Source organism: Salvia miltiorrhiza, chromosome 4, assembly GCF_028751815.1.
Source record: "Salvia miltiorrhiza cultivar Shanhuang (shh) chromosome 4, IMPLAD_Smil_shh, whole genome shotgun sequence".
Lineage (NCBI taxonomy): Eukaryota > Viridiplantae > Streptophyta > Magnoliopsida > Lamiales > Lamiaceae > Salvia > Salvia miltiorrhiza.
In genome coordinates, this window is record NC_080390.1 from 1,749,777 (window position 1) to 1,773,595 (window position 23,819).

The following is a 23,819-nucleotide window of genomic DNA, read 5'->3' on the forward strand; positions in this document are numbered from 1 at the left end:
GTTAGATCAGATTTAAGCCAACGGATTCAATATTATAAAATCAAATTAGTTTCTTAAAGAATTTCAGAAAAATATTGGGGTTTTTAAGCCGTCAAAAATTATAGAGGGCCACCCTACCTTATGTATCTACCTCATAGCTAACAATTAACCAAAATCAAGAGTGTGAGCAATTATTTTCTAGCTCGATACACCATATCTTATTAGCATAAAATGATAGTATTTGGTGTGTTATTATACACAAGAAAAATATCTCAAAAAGCAAAAGAACATATATTTATTATAAAACCTACAAGTACAATAAAGAAGATGGTTAGCCCTTTAAACTCCAATATTTCTTGATAAAAAAAAAAAAAAAGTTAGAACCATCTTTTTAGCCTTAATTAAACTGAGTAAAGAATAATTTCAATGAAAAAAAAATATTGTGAGAGTACCTACCACGCGCAGTTTATTATACTCCCTCCGTCCCATAAAAACATGTATAGTATGGGACGACACGAATTCTAAGAAATTTTGTAAAGTGTAGTGTGAGTGGAGAAAGGATCTCACATTGGATTGTGGTGTTTAGTGGGATTATTATTATTATAAATAAGCTATGCATCTTTTTATGGGACGAACGAAAAGAAAAATTATGCATATTTTTATGAGACGGAGAGATTAATAATTAAAAATGTTGTTACTTGATGCATTACTTAATTAGCTTGGACAGCCGACAACAAGGTTCACATGTCGCATAAAAAATCATTAATTGTACAAAACAATAGCTCAAATTTTGGGCAAAGGATCAAAGATTTAGATTAGTATGATTTTTTTTGGTATATATTTAGATAACTTTTAGGATGAGGCTGCAATATGCAGCCTTCAATATATTCTAAGCAGCTTACTTTCCAAAAGCCAAAGTTGCCCAACCAAGTCAAACTTATTAAACTTTTGCCATGTACTAGTTTGCACTTAACTTCTCATATACTTATTCTGCAAAATATATATATATATATATATATATAGAGGTGGGCTATAATAAAAACACATCTTTTTGTAAAAACTAAAAATGGCTGAATTCTATGTAGAACACGTATGAATTAGCTATGTAACTGTATGAATTGCGAAAGGTCCTGAATTCTATGTAGAACACGTATGAATTGGCTGAATTCATACAGTTACACAACTAATTCATACGTGTTCTACATAGAATTCAGCCGTTTTTAGTTTTTACAAAAAGGGTGTTTTCACCCTTGCCCAACCCTATATATATATATATATATATATATATATATATAGGGGAAGGCTAAAATAAGAACGCTTCTTAAAATATAAATTAGGAACCATTTTCAGTCCTTAGATCATCAAGATCTACGGTTGATTCATCACCTTGTTGGATAAATTCATGGTCCTGAGTTCGAATCCCAAAGGTAGCAAAAAATTATTTTTCGCAATTCATGCCTTTATACAGTTTATTCATGCGTGTTATACATAAAATTCATGCATTTTTGCTGGTTCGTAATTCTTAAAATAAGGGTGGTTTATTGAATAACCGCCCCCTATATATATATATATTTCATGGGTGTTGGGTATCTTCGCATAGCCAGGGTTCACCGCTTGGTTCCTGAACCTCCTGTCTTCCCCACTCGTGCTCAAGCACGCGGATCTACGACTTTCCTTTACTTTCCTTCCTTCTTCCTTAGCTTGCTTTTCAGATCTGCAAAATGAGACAGAGATCAAGTAAGAAGTAACAACAAGAAAAAGAAGAGTTAAAGAAAGAGTCAAGAGAGATCAGAGAGGGGAAAAAGTGTCCTTGGGACACTGTGGGGCTCAGATTTTCCCCTGTACTCGGCTAGCCCTTCCGGCAGCTGTACAATCACGGCCAACAGGAAATGAATGTGGAGTGGCTTCACAGATATCAGCGCAGACAAGTCACCAACAGCAGGAGCCAAAGTTTAGGCCTCCGATGACTTTAAGAGCAACTCAGGTAACCACCAAACAGGGCTCCGATGGACTGGAAGGCCCGGTGATACCACCACTCACACAGGGAATCCCGAATTATCAAGAGAACAACACACTGAAAGGAATAGCAGAGCCCTTCTTGCTTTTGATAATTCGTTATCCCTGGTTGAATGAGCATCAAGGTTTAAAAAAGAAGGGGAAGGTGTAGCTGGACAACGGTAAAGAGAGGAGTGCCATAATGGTGATGAAGAAACCAAGGAGGTGGGCGGTGGAGCGGCGGAGGAGATGGAGAGTCAGGGAGAGAGAGGGACTTAGGGTTTGAGAGAGAGCGGCGCAGAGCGAAATAAGAGAGAGTGAGAACTCGGGGTGGGGGTATATCAGGAGAGAGTAGTGGGCTTGGGCTGGGCCTGAGCAATAAATGAGAAATGGGCCAACACCCACAATGGGCTTTCTAGATTGATTCATACATAAAAAGAAAACATTTAGATTAAATTAGTGATTAAAAAAAAGAGAGAGTTAATTAGATTATTCTCGGTGGAATTAGGAACTGCAGTTTTTAATTTGCGGGTATTTTGTGTATCCAACACATTTGAATTCTAATCGAATTGGATTTTTTATTTTATTTTATTATTATTGTTTTTATTTTTTTACGAATCAAGGGGTTACATGTTCGGTTATGTTTTCCAAAAGTATGTCATTTTATACTTGAAATTAGAAAATGAAAAATAGAAAGATTGCCATTGCCACGGCTAGATACCTATGTAATAAACTAATTTAAAATAAAAAATTACTAATATTTTGGGCAGAAGGGTTTATTTCTAAGTGGGTTTGGAATGGGTACTAATTAATTCTTAATTACACCCATATATATATCTATATGACTATATACACGATTGTAATAGTTGAAACGGCTAAAAAAATCACCTATATATGCATTCAAATTCAATTACTGGTTTTGATATTTGGTACAGTTATTTCTAATACGAATTATTGATTAGATATGGTATTAAATTGTGATGCCCCGCTCTTTTAAATACATATTAAATTAAATATGTGCATAATTACTATATTTCTTGTGCATATATAATTATTAATGGAGATAATTTTATCTAGATAATATTATTTCAGCAAAAACCTGTATAAGAGATACAGAGTTGCGATTTAATATTCAGTCATGAATGAAACCAATAATTAAATTTATTGGTTTTACTATACGTTTGAGACTTTGTTTTACCAGTTAATTGATTTAATCAATAATGTTAGAATTTTAGATTTATAACCGATTTTATAAATCGTGTTATTTAAATCAAATTGCTAGAATTTTAATTTGAGATCATATGCATAATAATTTTATTATTTCACGCTATATGTGTTTAGTATTAAGTCGCGAATTAATTCCGACTTTCATGTATTAAATCTCAAGTTAAGGGTTTAATTTATACGACGAGTATTTAATTAGCGAGAACTGGACAATTACTACAGACGAACTATGAAAAAATTAGAACAAGATGTATAGTCACATCAAAATCCTACACTATTCCACCTTTCCCTCCAACTCACCATTACTACAGAAGATGTTTTTTTTCTAAAGTGAAGATTTCAGCAAATCTTACATTTTCAATCTAGCCGCAGCAAATCTTACATTTTCAATCTAGCCGCAGCAAATCCTACATTTTCAAAATCAGCCGACGATCACTCACCTACTCCTACAAAATTTTCCATAGTCATAGATTTCATTGTCGCAGAGACCCATCTATAAATTCATCCAAACACTTCAGCTCTAAAACAAGCAAATTCTTAAACGCAGAGTTTTCTTTTGACAAGATTCGGTGAAGGTATTACTCGCAACTTTCTTCCTTTTCATACATAGCATTATCCAGAAATTCAACAAGAATGAGATCACATATGATTTTGTTTACAGTTTACAGAATTTGTATACGCATCAAAGCTTTCACAAGAAATCAGAATTAGAATTTGTATCTCACTAGGAATATAGAAAACCAAGTTTTCATTTCAAAATCAAGTCTTTACAGTTGAGTTTTCTGAAAAATTATTCAAATATACGAACCTATCGTGAGTGATAAAACGAGAGAGAAAGGATGGTGGATTGACGGAGCTCTGCGACTCACGGCGACGGCGGCTCCGGGAGAGGCGGCTGCCGGGCTCTTGCTGCCAACAGCAGCGGCCGGCGGCGGCGCTCCTCCAGCGAGCCACTGACCACCGGACGAGCTGCAGTAGCTCCAGGCTGCGACTCCGGCGAAACAGCAGCTGCAGTTGGCGGCGACTCCGGGCAAGCCAACAGCAGCGGCGCTCCTCCAGCAGGGCGGTTAACCCGCTAATTTGAAGCAGCGGCAGCAGCCCCGCGCGGCGACTCTCCGCGATCCCCAGACGACGGCAGCGGCTCTAAACACCGGCGTCTCACGCCGGATCTTCGCCGATCTCGGGCGGCGGCGGCAGAAACGAGGAGAGGGAGAGAGATGAGTCGCGTCTGTGTGTGTGTGTTTCTTGCAGAGAGAGAGAGAGATTGAAATTGTGAGAGAGAGAGAGAGACGTGAGGATTAAAAAAAAAATAAGAGAGAGAGAGAGGGCTTTACTTTTAACTTGGGCCACACTTTAATATAGACTTTGAGCTTCATCTTGGGCAATTTATTTTAAAAACTGAAATTGGGCTGCGTTTTTAGGCTTCAGAAAATTGGGCTTGTTTTTTTTTAAAAAAAATGGGCTAACAGATTTCATTTATTTAATTTATGGTCTTTTAATTTATTTTAATTAAGCCTTGTTAATTGTTAATTTGACTAAGTTTTATTAATTACTTAGTTCCTTTAATTAGTTAATTATTGAAACCCTATTTTATTTTATTGCTTTTAATTAGAATGGATTATTCCATTAATTAGACTTATTGTCTTTATTATGGACTAATCTAGATGAGAGTTATTTATTGATTTAAGGGAATCATTTCTCATATTAATGGGTCTATTAATTATTTCCTTAAATTAGATTGTTATTAACATGTGTTATTAATCCAACTCGTTAGTCAAGTCTTTAATTTAGTTTTGTTATATAATCATAGTTATGATTGTTAATAAAACTACTCGAGTTATTATCTTAGAATAATAATTTCTCGGTTAATAAGGACTTCATAGTAAACATGCATTCTCATCATTAAGGATTCCCAAACGACTTACCTTATATTCCTAATAAAGGTCAAGTGTGGGAGTCGGTGCTATCAGGAGAATCACTGCCTTAGTAACGAAACTCTACAACAGGTAGGCATTACTTTCATATATATCAAATGAGTTTCATTTACAGTTGAACAATTATTTCATTGCAAAATCCTTGAACTGAAAGTTATTTTAAGTATTGTCTTGCCATAAAATATTTAAATTTCAGTATGATATCTATCTGATTGGCTTTGCCATGTTATGTAATCGAATTCGGGTCCTGAGCAGTTGATAGCTATCCTGCCTGGGCTAGTGTACACCCAGGGCCGTGAGTCATCGAGCGGGTTGGCCGGTCAAGTGTCCGTGAAAGGTGGCCACCTCTCCGGCACACAGCTTCAGATATGATAGAATACAAAAGAACTTAGACTGATCAGTCGAACTTTAGAATCACAAATGAATTTAGTATGCTTGGGCCTTTATAAGTAAAAATCCCTGGCTATACTGTTGAAATGGCATGACAATTTACAGTTATTAAGTATCTATATGATTTTCGGCATATGTCTACTGAGTACTTTGTACTCAGCCCTGCATGTATTTCTAAATGTGCAGGTTGAGCAGTGATGAGTGATGAAGGGGTGTCGTGCGGAGCTTTGTCATATTTACTAAATAAACTCTTGGCGATACATGTCTTCATACATGTATCACGTTCTATTTCCGCTGCGAACACTCAGTTATGATGCATATTATCCTATTATGTTGGATTGTCAAATCAAGTTATTGTATAAACACTTAAATCGGATACTCTTGACCGATTACTCGCTCTTATCTATTTATGTGTGTCTTTTTCTCATATGATGTCTAAATCTTAGTTCAATTCCTTTATTATTATTTATCACCCCTTTCTGTCCCCTCTCCTAATTTCCCTTCCCTAGTTACGGTTTCCCGGCTTACCTATCCTTAGTTAAGTCTGGTCGTGACAGAATGGTATCAGAGCAGTTCGGTTGCTCTGAACCCAAGAGTTATCCCAAAATTTATTCTTTACTGAATACTAGTGTTAGAAAGGTCAGTTGACAAAAGCTCAGCACCTCATCACAACATCCTGCTCAACAGAGAAACAGAGGTAAATATTTATTAAATGTTGAGAAAATTGTATTTTCAAATGTTTGTACAAGTGCTTAAATCTCATGCTATATGATTGAGTAGATTCCTTGATGAACTTAGATGCGTTTGATCACTCTTACAAAGAACATAGAAGCAAAACATATACATGAGTTTAGTTATCATTCATTACAGTTGAAATGAAAAACACAATAGAAGAAAGAAAATCAGGCGTCACTCGAGGATGTATAAAGATAGAGACATGACGGAGCGTGTCACTCATGATGATACGGGCATAGTTCGAATTGTTCAAACATATCAACTATTGCCTTACCCAATAAATTATTTATTATATAGCTCGTAGTGACAAAAGTGCATTGAATGATTTACTATTTGTGCAATGAGTTGAATCTCTTTCAACCCTTAAAATTTCAATACATATGTAAGTATTGGGATTATGACTGCACGATCTAGGACTTGTGAATTATTAATTATGCATAAGTCAGAGATTAAGACCAATATTACTTATGATATGATCACGACTTGTGTTGTTAATACATGAGAGTAATTAGAAACCTACTGCTATAATAACTTATTATGAGTTTAATTATAGAACGTCATTCTTTCAAAGATGGCAAGAACACGACGCACCGCTAGAAAGCAAATGACGAGGCGACCAAGTCCTGAAAGTATCCTCAGGGAATACCGAACCTACACACGTTGTTGGAGAGATGACCTAGGAGAGTTCCTCGCCCATTATTATCGACTGTGGAAAGCTGCACATCCCCATGGAGCCACTGGTTATGACGGGATCATGCGCTTGATCTTATTACTTCCACCAGACTGGCAGGGATGGGCTACAGAGCTCGCAGGTGACTACGTACACACTGCAGAAGAGTCGTTTGATCCAGAAGGCGATTTTCCACGGTTCATCGCAGCAATTCACTACACCTATGATGCCTTTGGCAGAGCATTCAGGGGACCATATATGAGGCCAGGAGACCTTGCTCCTGTTGGAGTTCGTCCGGAAGAAAGGACCCCACTTATGCCTACTCAGGCTCCTATAACAGCAGATCCACCCATCCCAGTGCAGAGTGTTTCCCCACAACTGTCTGTTCTCGGTCGTCGATGCCGAAACGACTTCGAGGCCGGGACATCACGTCCAAAAACCCAAAGGAAAGAGACGCCACCACCCCAATCACCAGTCGGTACACCCCCGATACAGCCACCTCCACCAGGGGAAGAGGACCCCATTTACAGTGCGGCCATGAAACAATTAGAAGAAGTCTTGCGTCAAGCACGCGAACTTATTGATAAGGGCAAAGCCCTGGCAGGCACTGACAACGATGAAGGTGAGATCTTGCGCCAAGCACTCAAGACTGCTGAAAAAGGGAAAACTCCAGCCCATGATGACACTGGGGGAAGTAGGAAGAAAACTCCAGGCAAGACGAGTTGGAAGCCACTACCTGCTCAGCCTCTTTCCCTTAAGAAGGGTACTACGACCTCCGATGCAGGAACGCCCTGCAAGGATGTGGTGAAAATCCGACTTCTCGGTGGTCGTGTTCAGCTCGGGGCAGAGGGTGAGGAAACAGAGGACTACTACCTGGATATCGACTCCGAAGAGGATCCGGAGGAAGACCCAGAAGAGGAATCCGGAGGAAGACCCAGAAGAGGATCCGGAGAAGAGCAAGTCTGCTAGCTCCCATGGATCGATAGTCTAGGGCAGTTGTATTTGCTTGTATGATGTATCTCGAACTCGTGGGTTGTAATATTCATCTATCTAGGAAGTTGTTACTACAGGAACGGTAACTACCTATGGACCGTTCTATAACTCCATATTATTCGAAGAGGCCTCTAGGAGGCAGAATCTTTAAGTACTTATATATAAATTCACGCCTTCAGTAAATTCGTGTGTTAAGTACTTATTATATTTCGTTGATTTAAAAGTTTTGCATACGATATAGCTAGTACAAGGAATTGAAGAAGCAATGAACGAGTGTTAGAATACATCTACCATGTACTAATAAACATATTATATTGACTTATCAGAATGCCACCAAAGAGAGGACGTCCAAGAGGTGGGAGAAGAATCCCACAAAATGATGAAAGAGGTCCAGAACCAGGGCCAGAACCAGAAATAGCTCCACAACCAATACGGCCAGAACGTAGAATAGAGGAATTGTTTTTACGTCAAAACCCACCTGTATTCAGCGGTACAGGAGATCCAGCTGAGGCTGAAACTTGGGTGCGTGCAATCGAACGCATCTTTAACTTTCTGCGCTGCACCGACCAGGAACGTTTAACCTGTGTATCTTTCCAACTGACGGGATCGGCTGACTTCTGGTGGGAAGCCAGAATGAAGACAATGACAGCTGATCAACTAGAAAACCTCACCTGGGAGCAGTTCAAGATTGGGATATATGATAAATATATACCCAAAAGTTACCGAAAGAAGAAAGAGATGGAATTCTATAACCTGAAACAGGGGAGGATGACGGTTACACAGTATGATAGGATGTTTTGCGACATATCCAGATATGCCCCAGAACTAGTTGATACAGACGAGAAAATGGCTGAAAAATTTTGTGCCGGTCTGAGGCATGAAATCAGGATGGCTTTGGCTAGTCATGGAGGGTTGTCGTATACTGAATCCCTCAGTAGAGCTCTAGACATTGAAGGCAGCAATGCCATGGGAAAGACCAGTGGCAACACCTATGCCACCACCCCCACAAGCCCAATCCCAGAACTACAAAGGGAAACGAAAATGGGAAGGCAATTACAATGGCCAAACTGAGAAGAAACCATGGCAGGGACAACCACCCCAGCAACAGGGCTTTGGAAGGCAAGTTGCTCCTAATCAGGCGGGGAACAACCAACAGAAAACTTCACCCTGCCCAAAGTGCAACAAAAACCATGGTGGAATCTGCAAGGCTGGCAGTGATAGTTGTTACATCTGTAACCAGAAGGGGCATTATGCAAATCGTTGCCCAAATAAGCAACACGGGATGAGCTTAAGGCCAAACCCACCATTCCAAGCCCCACATCTGAGAGCTATCCAAGCACTACCCCAGCCACGTCATCTGCAATTGCCGCAGCCTCAACAATCACATCAACCACAGCTGCCACAACCACAGCCACGTCAGCAGCAACAAAAGATGCAACCGTATCACGCAAGAGCCTATGCTATCAAACAGAACCAGCCCGAGAAAAACCAGGGAAACCTGGCAGGTATGGGCATGCTACTCAACACACCTGTTGTACTTCTGTTTGATACGGGTGCTTCACATTCTTTCATTGCAAGTGCATGTGTGGACACCCTAGGACTCAAAATAGAAAGATCTAATCAGGACATGAGTATCTCTTCACCAATAGGAGGAACAATGACAGTAACGCATGTTTGCTCGAACTTAGAATTGAACATAGGATCACTAGAGGTCATAGCAAACAACGTATATGTTATACCGATGTCGGACGTTGATATAATCCTAGGAATGGATTGGCTAGCTGAAAACTACGCTACAATCTTATGCAAGGAGCGGAAGATCTCTTTCAAATTTCCAGAGAAAAATGCTTGGGAATTTCACGGGATAAGAATGGGTAGGAGAATACCAATTATATCCACCCTACAAGCAAGAAAGATGATGAATAAGAAGGACTCTCAGGCATTCCTCGTGTACCTAAACGGGAAAGCTGAGACAAAAAGAGCAATTGAAGATGTGGATATCGTACGAGAATTCCGTGATGTGTTTCCAGAAGACTTGCCAGGATTGCCACCTAATAGGCAAGTGGAATTTACCATAGACTTAGAACCGGGAGCGGCGCCAGTATCAAAGGCACCGTATAGGATGGCTCCAAAAGAATTGGAGGAACTAAAAATTCAATTGCAGGAACTACTGGACCTAGGTTTCATCAGACCTAGTGTATCCCCATGGGGAGCACCAGTTTTGTTTGTCAAAAAGAAAGATGGCACCTTGAGAATGTGCATTGACTATAGAGAGCTGAACAAGCTAACACTCAAGAACAAATATCCTTTGCCAAGGATAGAGGATTTGTTTGACCAACTTAGGGGTGCGAGTGTATTTTCAAAAATCGACTTGAGATCTGGCTATCATCAACTGAAGGTCAGACAAGAAGATATACCCAAAACAGCTTTTCGAACAAGGTATGGCCACTACGAGTTCGTAGTTATGCCATTCGGGCTAACAAATGCACCAGCTGTATTCATGGATCTCATGAATAGGGTTTTTCACCCCTACTTGGACAAGTTCGTCTTAGTGTTCATAGATGACGTCCTCATCTACTCCAAAAATGAAGAAGAACATAAAGAGCATTTGAGGACCACTCTACAAACGCTAAGGAATGAACGACTCTACGCCAAATTCAGCAAATGCGAGTTTTGGCTGAGAGAAGTCACATTTCTAGGACACATCGTATCATCAGAAGGAATCAAGGTAGATCCTGCTAAAGTGGAAGCAGTACAAGAATGGAAGTCGCCAACAAATCCAAACGAGATCAGGAGTTTCTTAGGATTGGCTGGCTATTATCGAAGGTTTATTGAAGGATTTTCGAAAATAGCAAGGCCAATGACGCAACTGCTCAAGAAGGGGATCAAGTATACTTGGACGGACGAGTGTGAGGAGAGTTTCCAAAAACTCAAGAAGATGCTAACTACTGCGCCGGTTTTAGCAGTCCCCGAACCAGACAAAGAATATGTAATCTACACGGATGCGTCCAAAAATGGACTAGGTTGCGTGTTGATGCAAGATGGCAAGGTAATAGCATATGCATCACGACAACTTAGACCTCATGAGTTGAATTATCCGACTCATGATCTGGAACTAGCTGCAGTAGTACATGCATTAAAAATCTGGAGACATCACCTATATGGAGTTAGGTGTGAGATTTTTACTGATCACAAAAGTCTGAAGTACTTTTTCGAGCAAAAAGATCTAAACATGAGACAAAGGAGATGGCTCGAATTAGTAAAGGACTATGACTGTGGTATTAACTACCACCCAGGCAAGGCTAATGTAGTAGCCGACGCATTAAGCCGAAAAGTCTCGTCAAAATTAGGACATCTTCTCACGAGAGAAGTTGAGCTTATAAAAGAATTTGACAAGATGAAGATAGAAGTGATTAAACCACCTGGAACTATAGCAGGCGTTGTTGAGACAATACCTAGTTTAAGAAAAATGGTGGTAGAAGCACAAAGAAAGGATGAGAAGATGGAAAAATTACGGGAAAAGATAAGATTAGGAGATCTCAAAGATTTCCAAGAAGCACCAGACAATGCCATACTCTTTGAAGGAAGGATATGCATTCCTCAAGATGAAGAACTTAAGAATAAAATCTTGAGCGAAGCCCATGATACCCCTTATACTGCCCACCCGGGAAGTACTAAGATGTATCAAGATCTAAAAGAGAATTTCTGGTGGGAAGGAATGAAACGAGATGTAGCCTCGTTTGTTGAACGATGTCTTGCTTGCCAGCAAGTGAAAGCCTTACACCAAAGGCCTTACGGGGAACTACAACCCTTGGAGATACCAGAATGGAAATGGGATGATATAGCAATGGACTTCGTCACAGGATTGCCAAGATCCAAGCGAGGTAACACGGCTATATGGGTCATTGTGGACAGACTTACGAAGTGTGCGCACTTTATACCAATCTCAATCACCCATGGATCCGACAAGTTAGCTCAACTTTATGTTAGAGAAATTGTGCGTTTGCACGGAGTGCCAAAGTCAATTACATCGGACAGAGATTCCAAGTTCACATCCAGATTCTGGATCAGTTTACAAAAAGAATTGGGCACAAGATTGAATTTTAGTACAGCTTTTCACCCACAGACAGATGGTCAGTCTGAAAGAACGATTCAAACATTGGAGGATATGCTGAGGACAGTAGTGCTAGACCAGGGTGAAAACTGGGAGCACATTTTGCCACTCATCGAGTTTGCATATAATAATAGTCACCAAGCGACTATCGCTATGGCACCCTACGAAGCACTGTATGGGAGAAAGTGTAGATCGCCACTTTATTGGGATGAAGTGGGCGAGAGAAAAATCCTAGGGCCAGACACAATAGGTGAAATGATTGAAATCGTTCGCCAAATCCGACAGAGGATTAAGGAGGCCCAGGATAGACAAAAGTCCTATGCTGATAAACGCCGAACTGACTTACAATTTGAGAATGGAGAAAAAGTCTTTCTGAAAGTTTCTCCATCAAAAGGGATCATTAGGTTCGGAGTTAAAGGAAAACTTAGACCCCGATTTATAGGACCCTATGAGATCCTAGAAAGAATAGGCCCAGTGGCTTACAGGCTGGCATTACCGCCAAGCCTAGGAAATGTCCATAATGTTTTCCACGTATCACAACTTAGGAAGTACGTTTTCGATCCAAAGCACGTGATACACCAAAATGAGATGATCCTTAATCCAGACCTGAGCTATGAAGAAAGACCTGAAGCAATTTTAGATAGAAAGGTGCAACAACTCCGAAATAAATCAATCACCTCAGTGAAGGTTCTTTGGAGGCACCATGGACAAGAAGAAGCTACGTGGGAACTCGAAGACAAGATGAAAGAAAAATATCCAGAGTTGTTTAATGAAGGTATGCAAATTTCGGGACGAAATTTATTTTAAGGGGGGTAGTATGTGATGCCCCGCTCTTTTAAATACATATTAAATTAAATATGTGCATAATTACTATATTTCTTGTGCATATATAATTATTAATGGAGATAATTTTATCTAGATAATATTATTTCAGCAAAAACCTGTATAAGAGATACAGAGTTGCGATTTAATATTCAGTCATGAATGAAACCAATAATTAAATTTATTGGTTTTACTATACGTTTGAGACTTTGTTTTACCAGTTAATTGATTTAATCAATAATGTTAGAATTTTAGATTTATAACCGATTTTATAAATCGTGTTATTTAAATCAAATTGCTAGAATTTTAATTTGAGATCATATGCATAATAATTTTATTATTTCACGCTATATGTGTTTAGTATTAAGTCGCGAATTAATTCCGACTTTCATGTATTAAATCTCAAGTTAAGGGTTTAATTTATACGACGAGTATTTAATTAGCGAGAACTGGACAATTACTACAGACGAACTATGAAAAAATTAGAACAAGATGTATAGTCACATCAAAATCCTACACTATTCCACCTTTCCCTCCAACTCACCATTACTACAGAAGATGTTTTTTTTCTAAAGTGAAGATTTCAGCAAATCTTACATTTTCAATCTAGCCGCAGCAAATCTTACATTTTCAATCTAGCCGCAGCAAATCCTACATTTTCAAAATCAGCCGACGATCACTCACCTACTCCTACAAAATTTTCCATAGTCATAGATTTCATTGTCGCAGAGACCCATCTATAAATTCATCCAAACACTTCAGCTCTAAAACAAGCAAATTCTTAAACGCAGAGTTTTCTTTTGACAAGATTCGGTGAAGGTATTACTCGCAACTTTCTTCCTTTTCATACATAGCATTATCCAGAAATTCAACAAGAATGAGATCACATATGATTTTGTTTACAGTTTACAGAATTTGTATACGCATCAAAGCTTTCACAAGAAATCAGAATTAGAATTTGTATCTCACTAGGAATATAGAAAACCAAGTTTTCATTTCAAAATCAAGTCTTTACAGTTGAGTTTTCTGAAAAATTATTCAAATATACGAACCTATCGTGAGTGATAAAACGAGAGAGAAAGGATGGTGGATTGACGGAGCTCTGCGACTCACGGCGACGGCGGCTCCGGGAGAGGCGGCTGCCGGGCTCTTGCTGCCAACAGCAGCGGCCGGCGGCGGCGCTCCTCCAGCGAGCCACTGACCACCGGACGAGCTGCAGTAGCTCCAGGCTGCGACTCCGGCGAAACAGCAGCTGCAGTTGGCGGCGACTCCGGGCAAGCCAACAGCAGCGGCGCTCCTCCAGCAGGGCGGTTAACCCGCTAATTTGAAGCAGCGGCAGCAGCCCCGCGCGGCGACTCTCCGCGATCCCCAGACGACGGCAGCGGCTCTAAACACCGGCGTCTCACGCCGGATCTTCGCCGATCTCGGGCGGCGGCGGCAGAAACGAGGAGAGGGAGAGAGATGAGTCGCGTCTGTGTGTGTGTGTTTCTTGCAGAGAGAGAGAGAGATTGAAATTGTGAGAGAGACGTGAGGATTAAAAAAAATAAGAGAGAGAGAGGGCTTTACTTTTAACTTGGGCCACACTTTAATATAGACTTTGAGCTTCATCTTGGGCAATTTATTTTAAAAACTGAAATTGGGCTGCGTTTTTAGGCTTCAGAAAATTGGGCTTGTTTTTTTTTAAAAAAAATGGGCTAACAGATTTCATTTATTTAATTTATGGTCTTTTAATTTATTTTAATTAAGCCTTGTTAATTGTTAATTTGACTAAGTTTTATTAATTACTTAGTTCCTTTAATTAGTTAATTATTGAAACCCTATTTTATTTTATTGCTTTTAATTAGAATGGATTATTCCATTAATTAGACTTATTGTCTTTATTATGGACTAATCTAGATGAGAGTTATTTATTGATTTAAGGGAATCATTTCTCATATTAATGGGTCTATTAATTATTTCCTTAAATTAGATTGTTATTAACATGTGTTATTAATCCAACTCGTTAGTCAAGTCTTTAATTTAGTTTTGTTATATAATCATAGTTATGATTGTTAATAAAACTACTCGAGTTATTATCTTAGAATAATAATTTCTCGGTTAATAAGGACTTCATAGTAAACATGCATTCTCATCATTAAGGATTCCCAAACGACTTACCTTATATTCCTAATAAAGGTCAAGTGTGGGAGTCGGTGCTATCAGGAGAATCACTGCCTTAGTAACGAAACTCTACAACAGGTAGGCATTACTTTCATATTAATCAAATGAGTTTCATTTACAGTTGAACAATTATTTCATTGCAAAATCCTTGAACTGAAAGTTATTTTAAGTATTGTCTTGCCATAAAATATTTAAATTTCAGTATGATATCTATCTGATTGGCTTTGCCATGTTATGTAATCGAATTCGGGTCCTGAGCAGTTGATAGCTATCCTGCCTGGGCTAGTGTACACCCAGGGCCGTGAGTCATCGAGCGGGTTGGCCGGTCAAGTGTCCGTGAAAGGTGGCCACCTCTCCGGCACACAGCTTCAGATATGATAGAATACAAAAGAACTTAGACTGATCAGTCGAACTTTAGAATCACAAATGAATTTAGTATGCTTGGGCCTTTATAAGTAAAAATCCCTGGCTATACTGTTGAAATGGCATGACAATTTACAGTTATTAAGTATCTATATGATTTTCGGCATATGTCTACTGAGTACTTTGTACTCAGCCCTGCATGTATTTCTAAATGTGCAGGTTGAGCAGTGATGAGTGATGAAGGGGTGTCGTGCGGAGCTTTGTCATATTTACTAAATAAACTCTTGGCGATACATGTCTTCATACATGTATCACGTTCTATTTCCGCTGCGAACACTCAGTTATGATGCATATTATCCTATTATGTTGGATTGTCAAATCAAGTTATTGTATAAACACTTAAATCGGATACTCTTGACCGATTACTCGCTCTTATCTATTTATGTGTGTCTTTTTCTCATATGATGTCTAAATCTTAGTTCAATTCCTTTATTATTATTTATCACCCCTTTCTGTCCCCTCTCCTAATTTCCCTTCCCTAGTTACGGTTTCCCGGCTTACCTATCCTTAGTTAAGTCTGGTCGTGACATAAATTGATTAGATGGTTTTATTAAGGGTGACCATTGTGTATCAAGGAGGCTTATATTTTGAATTTATTGATAAAATATATTGAGTATTTGAAGGATTAGTTTACAAATTAAATAAGTTTAAACTAATTAATCAAAATATTAAAATAAACGAGTAGATTAATTTACATTACTTTTATCTATTTATCATGCCACTCAAAATAAATTTCGAAATTAGTATAGCTAAAGAAGAAGAAGAAGAAGAAGAAGAAGAAGAAATAGAAAATAAATAATAGTCGAACAAATTTGATGAAAGTCTTTGATTTGTGTTAATTATAAAGCAAACCAAGTATGGCCACCTTTTCCATGGATGAGTATATATACACACAAAAAGAGTAATTAAATAAATTACTCAATCAAGTACATAAAAGAATATTTACAATAAATAAAAGTTTTGCATTTAAACAACTACACCCACATACTTATATATAGCATAATTTAATACAGAATCAAATACAAAAATTAAAATATGGAACAGGCACAGCCGCACAGGTATGACAATTGTGGGGGCATTATAGTCATTTCAACTTATTGACTAAGCTTGTGACCTATATATCTACATTATACACATTGATAATTTAGCTTATCAATCGTTGCATCATTTAATGCAAATTCGGTAGAATTTGTTTTACACAAAAATATAGTACTTATTTGGCTCAATTTTAGATCACACTCAATTTCTATCTTTATTTGAGGCCGGCAAAATTCAATGGGAATGTGCTATGCTTCGTCTATGATTTAACTACTTTTTAATAAATGAAATAGGAGTATATAAGTTGATAGAAAATAAAGACAATAATGTTAATACAAATTAATAAGTGAGTAGTAAAAAATATGTGAAATTTATAAGTGTAAACACAAATTTTTGTATTTCAATTTGATAAAATACAAAATGCGTTACAAAGATAATTTGATAGATTTGAAGATAGATTTATGCGGGTTGCAATATCTAGTTAATCCTCTGATTCTTCTCTTCCATTTGATTCTTGAACAAGCTCGAAGGTTATTGAAATACTTGATTTGATGACGCCAATCCAAGGGACTTAAGTCGTAATTTTGTAAGAACGCCTTGAAGCTTTCGAACTTGATTTGATTTGATTTGAAGAACGTCCTTAGAATTTGTAAGAACGCCTTGAAGCTTTGAGACTTGGTTGATTTGATTTGAGGAAGATCGTTCTTGGAATTTGTAAGAACGCCTTGATCACTTGAAGATTTGAAGGTTTGATCACTTGAAGATACTTGAAGAATACTTGAAGATTTGAATGCTCAAATACTTGAAGATTCGAAGAAGACTTGAACGCTTGAAGATTTCGAAGGATACTTGAAGATTTGAATGCTCAAATACTTGAAGATTTGAAGAAGACTTGAACGCTAGATAGAATTCTTCAAGATACTTGAATACTTGGAAGAATACTTGAACTCTCCAATTCTTCGCCTCTTTCAACTTGCGATACTAGAGAGAATTCTTTATACTCTTCGATTTTCCGTTCCTTCACGTCCTTCTAATGAGCACCCCAACACCTCTATTTATAGATTTTAGAGATGGGCTTCATGGGCTTTATGGGCTTTGGGCCTCCATGTATGGGCCTTAGGGCTTTAGGTGTCCATAAGCCCATTAATTCATTTATGTTAAATATTAATTATATATCTATTTAATTTAGGAATAAAATCTCATTTAATAAAATAGAAAATATAATTGAATATTTAATTCATGAATTTACACGTGGCACGATTTAATTTGACGACAAATTTAATTGCCTACAAATTGCCCCATCGAGACTTGTTTATGGACGAAATGCCTTTGGTAATAGACGAGTCTCGAAATATATTTTGATAGTTTAAACTCTTATCGCGGAGTTCTTGATTTTGAATTTTGTAAATAGTTTATACTCGTATTTAGGAGTTCTTGAATTTCTTTGGATTTATAAATAGTTTATACTCGTATTTAGGAGTTCTTGAATTTCTTGGGATTTATAAATAGTTTATACTCGTATTTAGGAGTTCTTGAATTTCTTGGGATTTATAAATAGTTTATACTCGTATTTAGGAGTTCTTCATTTGATTTTGAAATTTTAAATAGTTTATACTCGTATTTAGGAGTTCTTCAATTTCTTGAACTTTGTAAATAGTTTATACTCGTATTTAGGAGTTCTTCATTTTCTTGAATTTGATTTTTGATTTTTGTCAAATTTTGCAATTTTAGCAATTAAATAATTAATTGCTTAATTACTTTTTGAAGTGAGCAACCAACACTTTTGGTCAATATATATTTGAGACCATGTTTCAGTTTAAACCAAATGTATGGGCTAATACATTTCTAAGCCCAAACCACATAAATTTCCTTAAACCCATTTTCGAAATGGCAACTTCCGATTTAATTTTGTTTTGATCACTTTTTGTCTCTTAATCTCAGCCGTCCACTTTTATGGCCAATGATTTTCACCAGCAGCTTTATTTTGAGAACTTGTTGGCTACTGCAAGGTTGAATTCTTCTTTTGGCTACTTTTCGCGCCATTTTCTTTTCCTCATGAAAGCATTACTTTTTTTTTTTTTTTTTTTTAGCCATCTCCTGCATACCAGCCCGGGTGTAGTATTCGTAACATTTAATATAGTATGCTCAATGTTTAACAGCTTGTTTGATGGCCTTTTCATAGCTGGAACTCCACCATTTTTGTACCACTATTTCTCTTTTCAACACCTTTTAATTCATGCGCATATACCATGCTTAGCTATTGCCAGCTATCATTTGCACCACTGAACTTTCCCTTGCCTATATATAAATAAAGCCTCTAGTCTCTTGTGAACATCAACACCACTCTTCACTTTTTTCTTTTCTTTATTTCGTGTTCCATTTCTTCCTTTTTTTTTCCTCTTCTTTCGCCGGTGGTTTGTTGGAAACAACAGTAGTAGAGAAGTCGTTGGCAACACACGACCGTGCTTCATCAAGGTAAAACTCCTTTGTAGTTTCTCTTATATTGTTGTCGAGCTTTTAAATTGTGTATAGCGTGGAGGGAATCGGCAGTGAGAGGGGAGACCATGGGGTTGCGCATGTAGGAGGCGGCGGCGTCGATCTTCTTGGAGTAGTCGGCGGGGTGGCGGTGCAGTTGGTTGCGGTTCTGGTCGTAGAGCGCGGAGGCGGTGTTGTCGAAGGCCGGCGGCATGCTCATGCCCCTTGGGTTGTCCCAGTTCCAGTAGGGCAGGGCGAAGGTGTTGTCGACGACGATGGTGACGCGCTTATCGTGCGCCATCCCTGGAGCATATCCCATCTCAAAATAGTAAGAACTTCTTTCCTTATTGTTCTCGAACCAGTTAGTTTTTATGCATGGCACAATGTGAGCATGATATTGAACGAGACCCTTCGACTCTACCCTCCAGCAGTCGCGCTAAATAGGCAAGCATCGGAAGATGTTAAACTGGGAAGCCTCGACATTCCTGGTGGCACAGAGATTTACATTGCCATGACTGCTGTCCATCATGATACTGAGATATGGGGAGACGATGCGGCGGATGTTCAGCGGCGAGCTGGGCCCCGAGCGCGACTTCTTTATCTACAGCCGCCACTTCAACCCCACCGTGCTCAACCTGGGGCGCCTCGATTGACATGTTCACGCCGCCGTGCTCGCCGAACTCGTGCCGGGCGGTCGCCAGCGCCGCCGCGGGGTCCTCCGCGTGCGCCGACTGGTGCTTCTTGGCGGCTGAGAAGGGGCGGAGCTCCAAGTATCGGCTACTGGAGCGACATCGTCCGGCTCCAGTTTCGGGTAGGGAGCATACTCGGCTGCATCAGTAGCAGCGGCGGTTTCAGAGTTGCAGGCGTTGGTTTGGGGCGCGATTTCTTCATCTTCTTGGCCTTGAGGTCGGCGCCGTGGGGGTTCTTGGCGGCGTCGTGGTGGCGCTGCTGTTGGGTGTGGATTTTGGTTTGAGTCGGAGTGAGAGAGACAAAGAAGAGGGTGAGGGGAACGGATGAGGCGGTTTGACCGCCGGAATTTTCCTCCGGCGCCATTTTTCTTCTCCCATCTGCTTCTTTTCTTCTTCTTCGCATAGAGAGAGAGAGGGTGATGCTGCATGAGATTGATGATGAGAGGGTGCTGAAAAAGCAAGCAATGGGTAGAGAGAGAGAGAGGCCTTTCTTTAGTGAAAAAAAGTGGGCCGATTTTTTTTAAAAAAAACATAGAGAGATGGGCTTTATTTTTGTGAAAGAGATAGTGGGATATGGGCTTTATTTTTTGTGAAAGAGATAGTGGGATATGGGCTTTATTTTTTGTGAAAGAGATAGTGGGAGATGGGCTTTATTTTTGTGAAAGAGATAGTGGGAGATGGGCTTTATTTTTGTGAAAGAGATAGTGGGAGATGGGCTAAGGGTAATTGGTTTGAGATGGGCCGATTTTTTTTTTTTTTACCTCTCTTTTTTTTTTTTATGATTGAATTTCTATATATATATATATATATATATATATATATATATAATTCAAGGAGTGGTGGCCTTTTTTTTTTTAATGATTAAATTTCTCCTTTTTATTATATATATATATATATATATATATATATTTATATATATATATATAATTCAATCTTGCCTCCTTTTGCTTGCCTCCTTTTATCTTGACTAGAATTTAATTCACATTTTATTTAAATGCAAATAAATTTCTAAGTCTGGATGTGTTGCTTCCTTGCAGTGTCATGATGGTGGTCTTCAAAGATATTGTGGTCAAGGGTCAAGACTATTTGCTGATTTTGAGTGATGATGAGCAAGAGACGGAAATGGGCATGCATCTAAGAGTATTTCCGGCATTGATAGGCCACTATGTGAAACCTTGGCCCAAACTTTTGAATTCTCTATATCAGTCGGAATGGACCAGCGAGATCAGTTTGAACAAAGCGTCGAAGGCTCATACATTGCATCCGGCCCGTCCTTGGCAAAGCAAGGAATCCAATTTTCTATTGACTTTGAGGCGAAGGATCATCGATAAAGATGCCAAATGGGGAAGGGTTACAAGCTTTCGTGGGGAATTTCATTTCTTTGAAGGCTATTGGGAGTGGACTGAAGATATCCTTAGCCGCTGCGGGAATGAACTCCGAGTTGTTGGTATCTATGATGCAGTTTATGCTTCTCTTTTCACTTATGATTGCCAGCCCGAGATGGTTAAAGCGTTCTGTGAAGCTTGGTGTCCTGCGACGAACACCATTCTCACTTCATTTGGCGAGATGTCTATTTCTCTATGGGATTTACAGTATCTATCAGGGCTTCCGTGTACCGGGACACTGTATGATGAGGTTGTACCCTGCGCGAAAGAGATTCTTGGCAAAGATCAGTTTGGCAACCCGTTCATTCCCTTGAGTTGTAGATATTTACTCTCTGCTTACTATTCTCTTAAGCATCGTGATGGCAAGGATCCTAAGAGCTCAGTTTCTATCGATGAATGGATCAAATTTTGGTCGAAGAAAGCTTCAAAGTATTCTCATCCTCCTGCTCGCAGGGCAAAGAAATCTCAACGCCCCAAATCGACTTATAATCCGAGTGGTTCATTTGAAGCGCATCAACCATGGTCTTCTGAAGAAAGGGCTCCATTCATCGAGCTTGATGCTAGTGACAAGTATCACACCACTATGTACTTGGCAGCTCATATAGCTTGCTGGTTGTGTATCTTTGTTTTTCCAGATGGTGATGCCATGTCGATTAGACCAACCTCTTTCAAAATGGCAAGTTTGATGGCGTGCAAACAGAAAGTTGCCCTTACAGCTCCAGTTCTAGCCAGCATCTACAAAGGGTTGAACACTATCTCTAGTTCTATGGAGCCTTCTCTTGTCCTGGTGACGCTACCCTTTCATTTCATATATGGTTGGATAGCGCTCTATTTCAACACTCACATTCCCCTTCCAAGAAGCCTTGGTGTCGCCAAGATGACTCTATACTCAGGCGAAGGAGCTGCGAAGTATTATCTGCCTGTTGTGTGCCGCGAACGAATTCAGTCGTACAATTCGATTCGTTGGAATTGTACCTCATTCACCAAGGAAGATGACATTTTCTATGTCGATGGTGAAAATACAAGAGAGATTGAGCAATGCTTCTTCATGGCTATTCGCTCGAGTTTTTTGGTTCGCCGGCTGGACGACCACTTCATCGTGGAGTTTTATGGTCCTCACCGCTTCAGCCGTCAATTTGGCTATTACCAAATCGTACCCAGCAGCCTTACTCAGAACATTCGAAGGACATCTTTGGAAGAAGGTCTCAACCTTTGGCGCATGTGTTTGCTGCACAGATCGCGATCAAGGGCATGTTTTCCACGATCTTCTTTGGACATGAAGATACATTGTTCAGTCGACTATAAGACTTGGTGGGATAGGACGTACAGATTTTCTTTTGAAGACAAAATCTCTTCTCCGGCTCATATCACTTTTAAAAGAAAAGATCAGGAAGAAGCAATCAACTCCAAAGATGGAAAGAGGAAGGTCGTCTCTACCACCCTTATAGCTGATTCTGGTAGTAGCAATTCTGAGCGTAATTGGAAAAAGAAGAGAATTGCGGGGTCCTCAAAACCGGCCGAGGGTCACGTTGAGGAAGAGCCAACTCTAGTGGATGCCGATGTGAACAAGGTCTTTCCTCATCTCGTATCTTCTTTTCGTATTGATATATAATTTCCATTCTAATTGCATCTTCTTCTTGCCCTTTTGTAGACTTTGAAAGAAGTGTTTGGAAATAATCTTGAGAAGGGCTCACCAATCGACTGCGTATCCATTGAATCCAATAAGTCAAACGAGATTCCTTGTCTTGCTAAACAATCCCGCCCCCGACCAATGCCATCATGTGGGGCGCCTTCCGAGTTCAATGCCACACGCATGATCGATGATGAACTCAAGTCGTGCTGCAGGATCATTTGGGGAAAGCTTCGTGACAAGGTTGAGAGAACCAAAGTCGAGTTTCTATCGGCGCTTGAAGACGAGATACGGAGTGGCCTTTCCCGTATGAAGATTATTTGTGGTCTTGACCTTTCCAACCTTGAAGATAGTATTGATGAACTATTCTCCAAAGCCACCACTTTTGATAAAGTAAGGTCGGCTTCTCATGAGATCAATGAAGGCCACACACTCAAAGTTCGAGAGGTCAAGGTTTGCCTTCAAGAGAAGTTTGCCAAAGGGAAGAAGGATGCTGCGAATTGTGATGCTTTAAAAGCGGATCTTGATGAGTTGGAGAAACGCAAGAAAGAATTGTTGGTGTCTTTGGAGCAGTGAAGCCTGATACTCAAGACTACTCGTGGTGAGATCAAGGTACTCAAGGAAGACATGGCCAAGCTTGAGGAGGCTTCGAGAAATGATGAGGTCTTGAAGAATTTGGAAGCCTTGAAGCTTTCACTAGAGTCTATGCAGCAGATTTTGAGAGATCAAGACCCTTTTGCTTAGTATATTGCATTTTTATCATTCCTCTTTTGATGATTCTCATTTGGTTTGTCATGGATATTTTGACATCTTCTCCCAATGCTTGTGCTTCTTTTGATGACTTGATTTCTTTGCTATTTTGGAATGAAACGTTTTTGGCTTCACATAATCAACTTAAATCATAACTTGATGATATAAATTGAAAAGAGTCAAACACAACTTATGACTGAACTTAGAAATTATCTAAGCTGCCTACGTACCCTTTTGAAAGGGATCAAGTCAAAACGTAGTTCATAGGATCAACAAGTGTTTGAGATTGGGTGCCGTGCACAGTTTATACTCATGCGGGCCAGGAGTAACATGCAGTTTAGGCTCGTGCGTCAAGGAGCTGTCTTCATACACTCCATTTTGTTGCTTTTCTTCATCTGACTCATTTTTTTGGC

The 23,819-nt window shown here is 39.3% G+C and overlaps 1 protein-coding gene across 1 annotated transcript; it reads left to right on the forward strand.

Moving 5' to 3' along the window:
• The first annotated feature begins 20,671 nt into the window (after window positions 1-20,671).
• LOC131022126 (uncharacterized) lies at window positions 20,672-23,540 on the forward strand. The gene is made up of 2 exons (XM_057951537.1): window positions 20,672-22,596; window positions 22,678-23,540. Exons 1-2 carry the CDS (start codon window positions 20,683-20,685, stop codon window positions 23,230-23,232), a joined length of 2,469 nt encoding a protein of 822 aa, XP_057807520.1. The 5' UTR covers window positions 20,672-20,682; the 3' UTR covers window positions 23,233-23,540.
• Window positions 23,541-23,819: the final 279 nt, after the last annotated feature.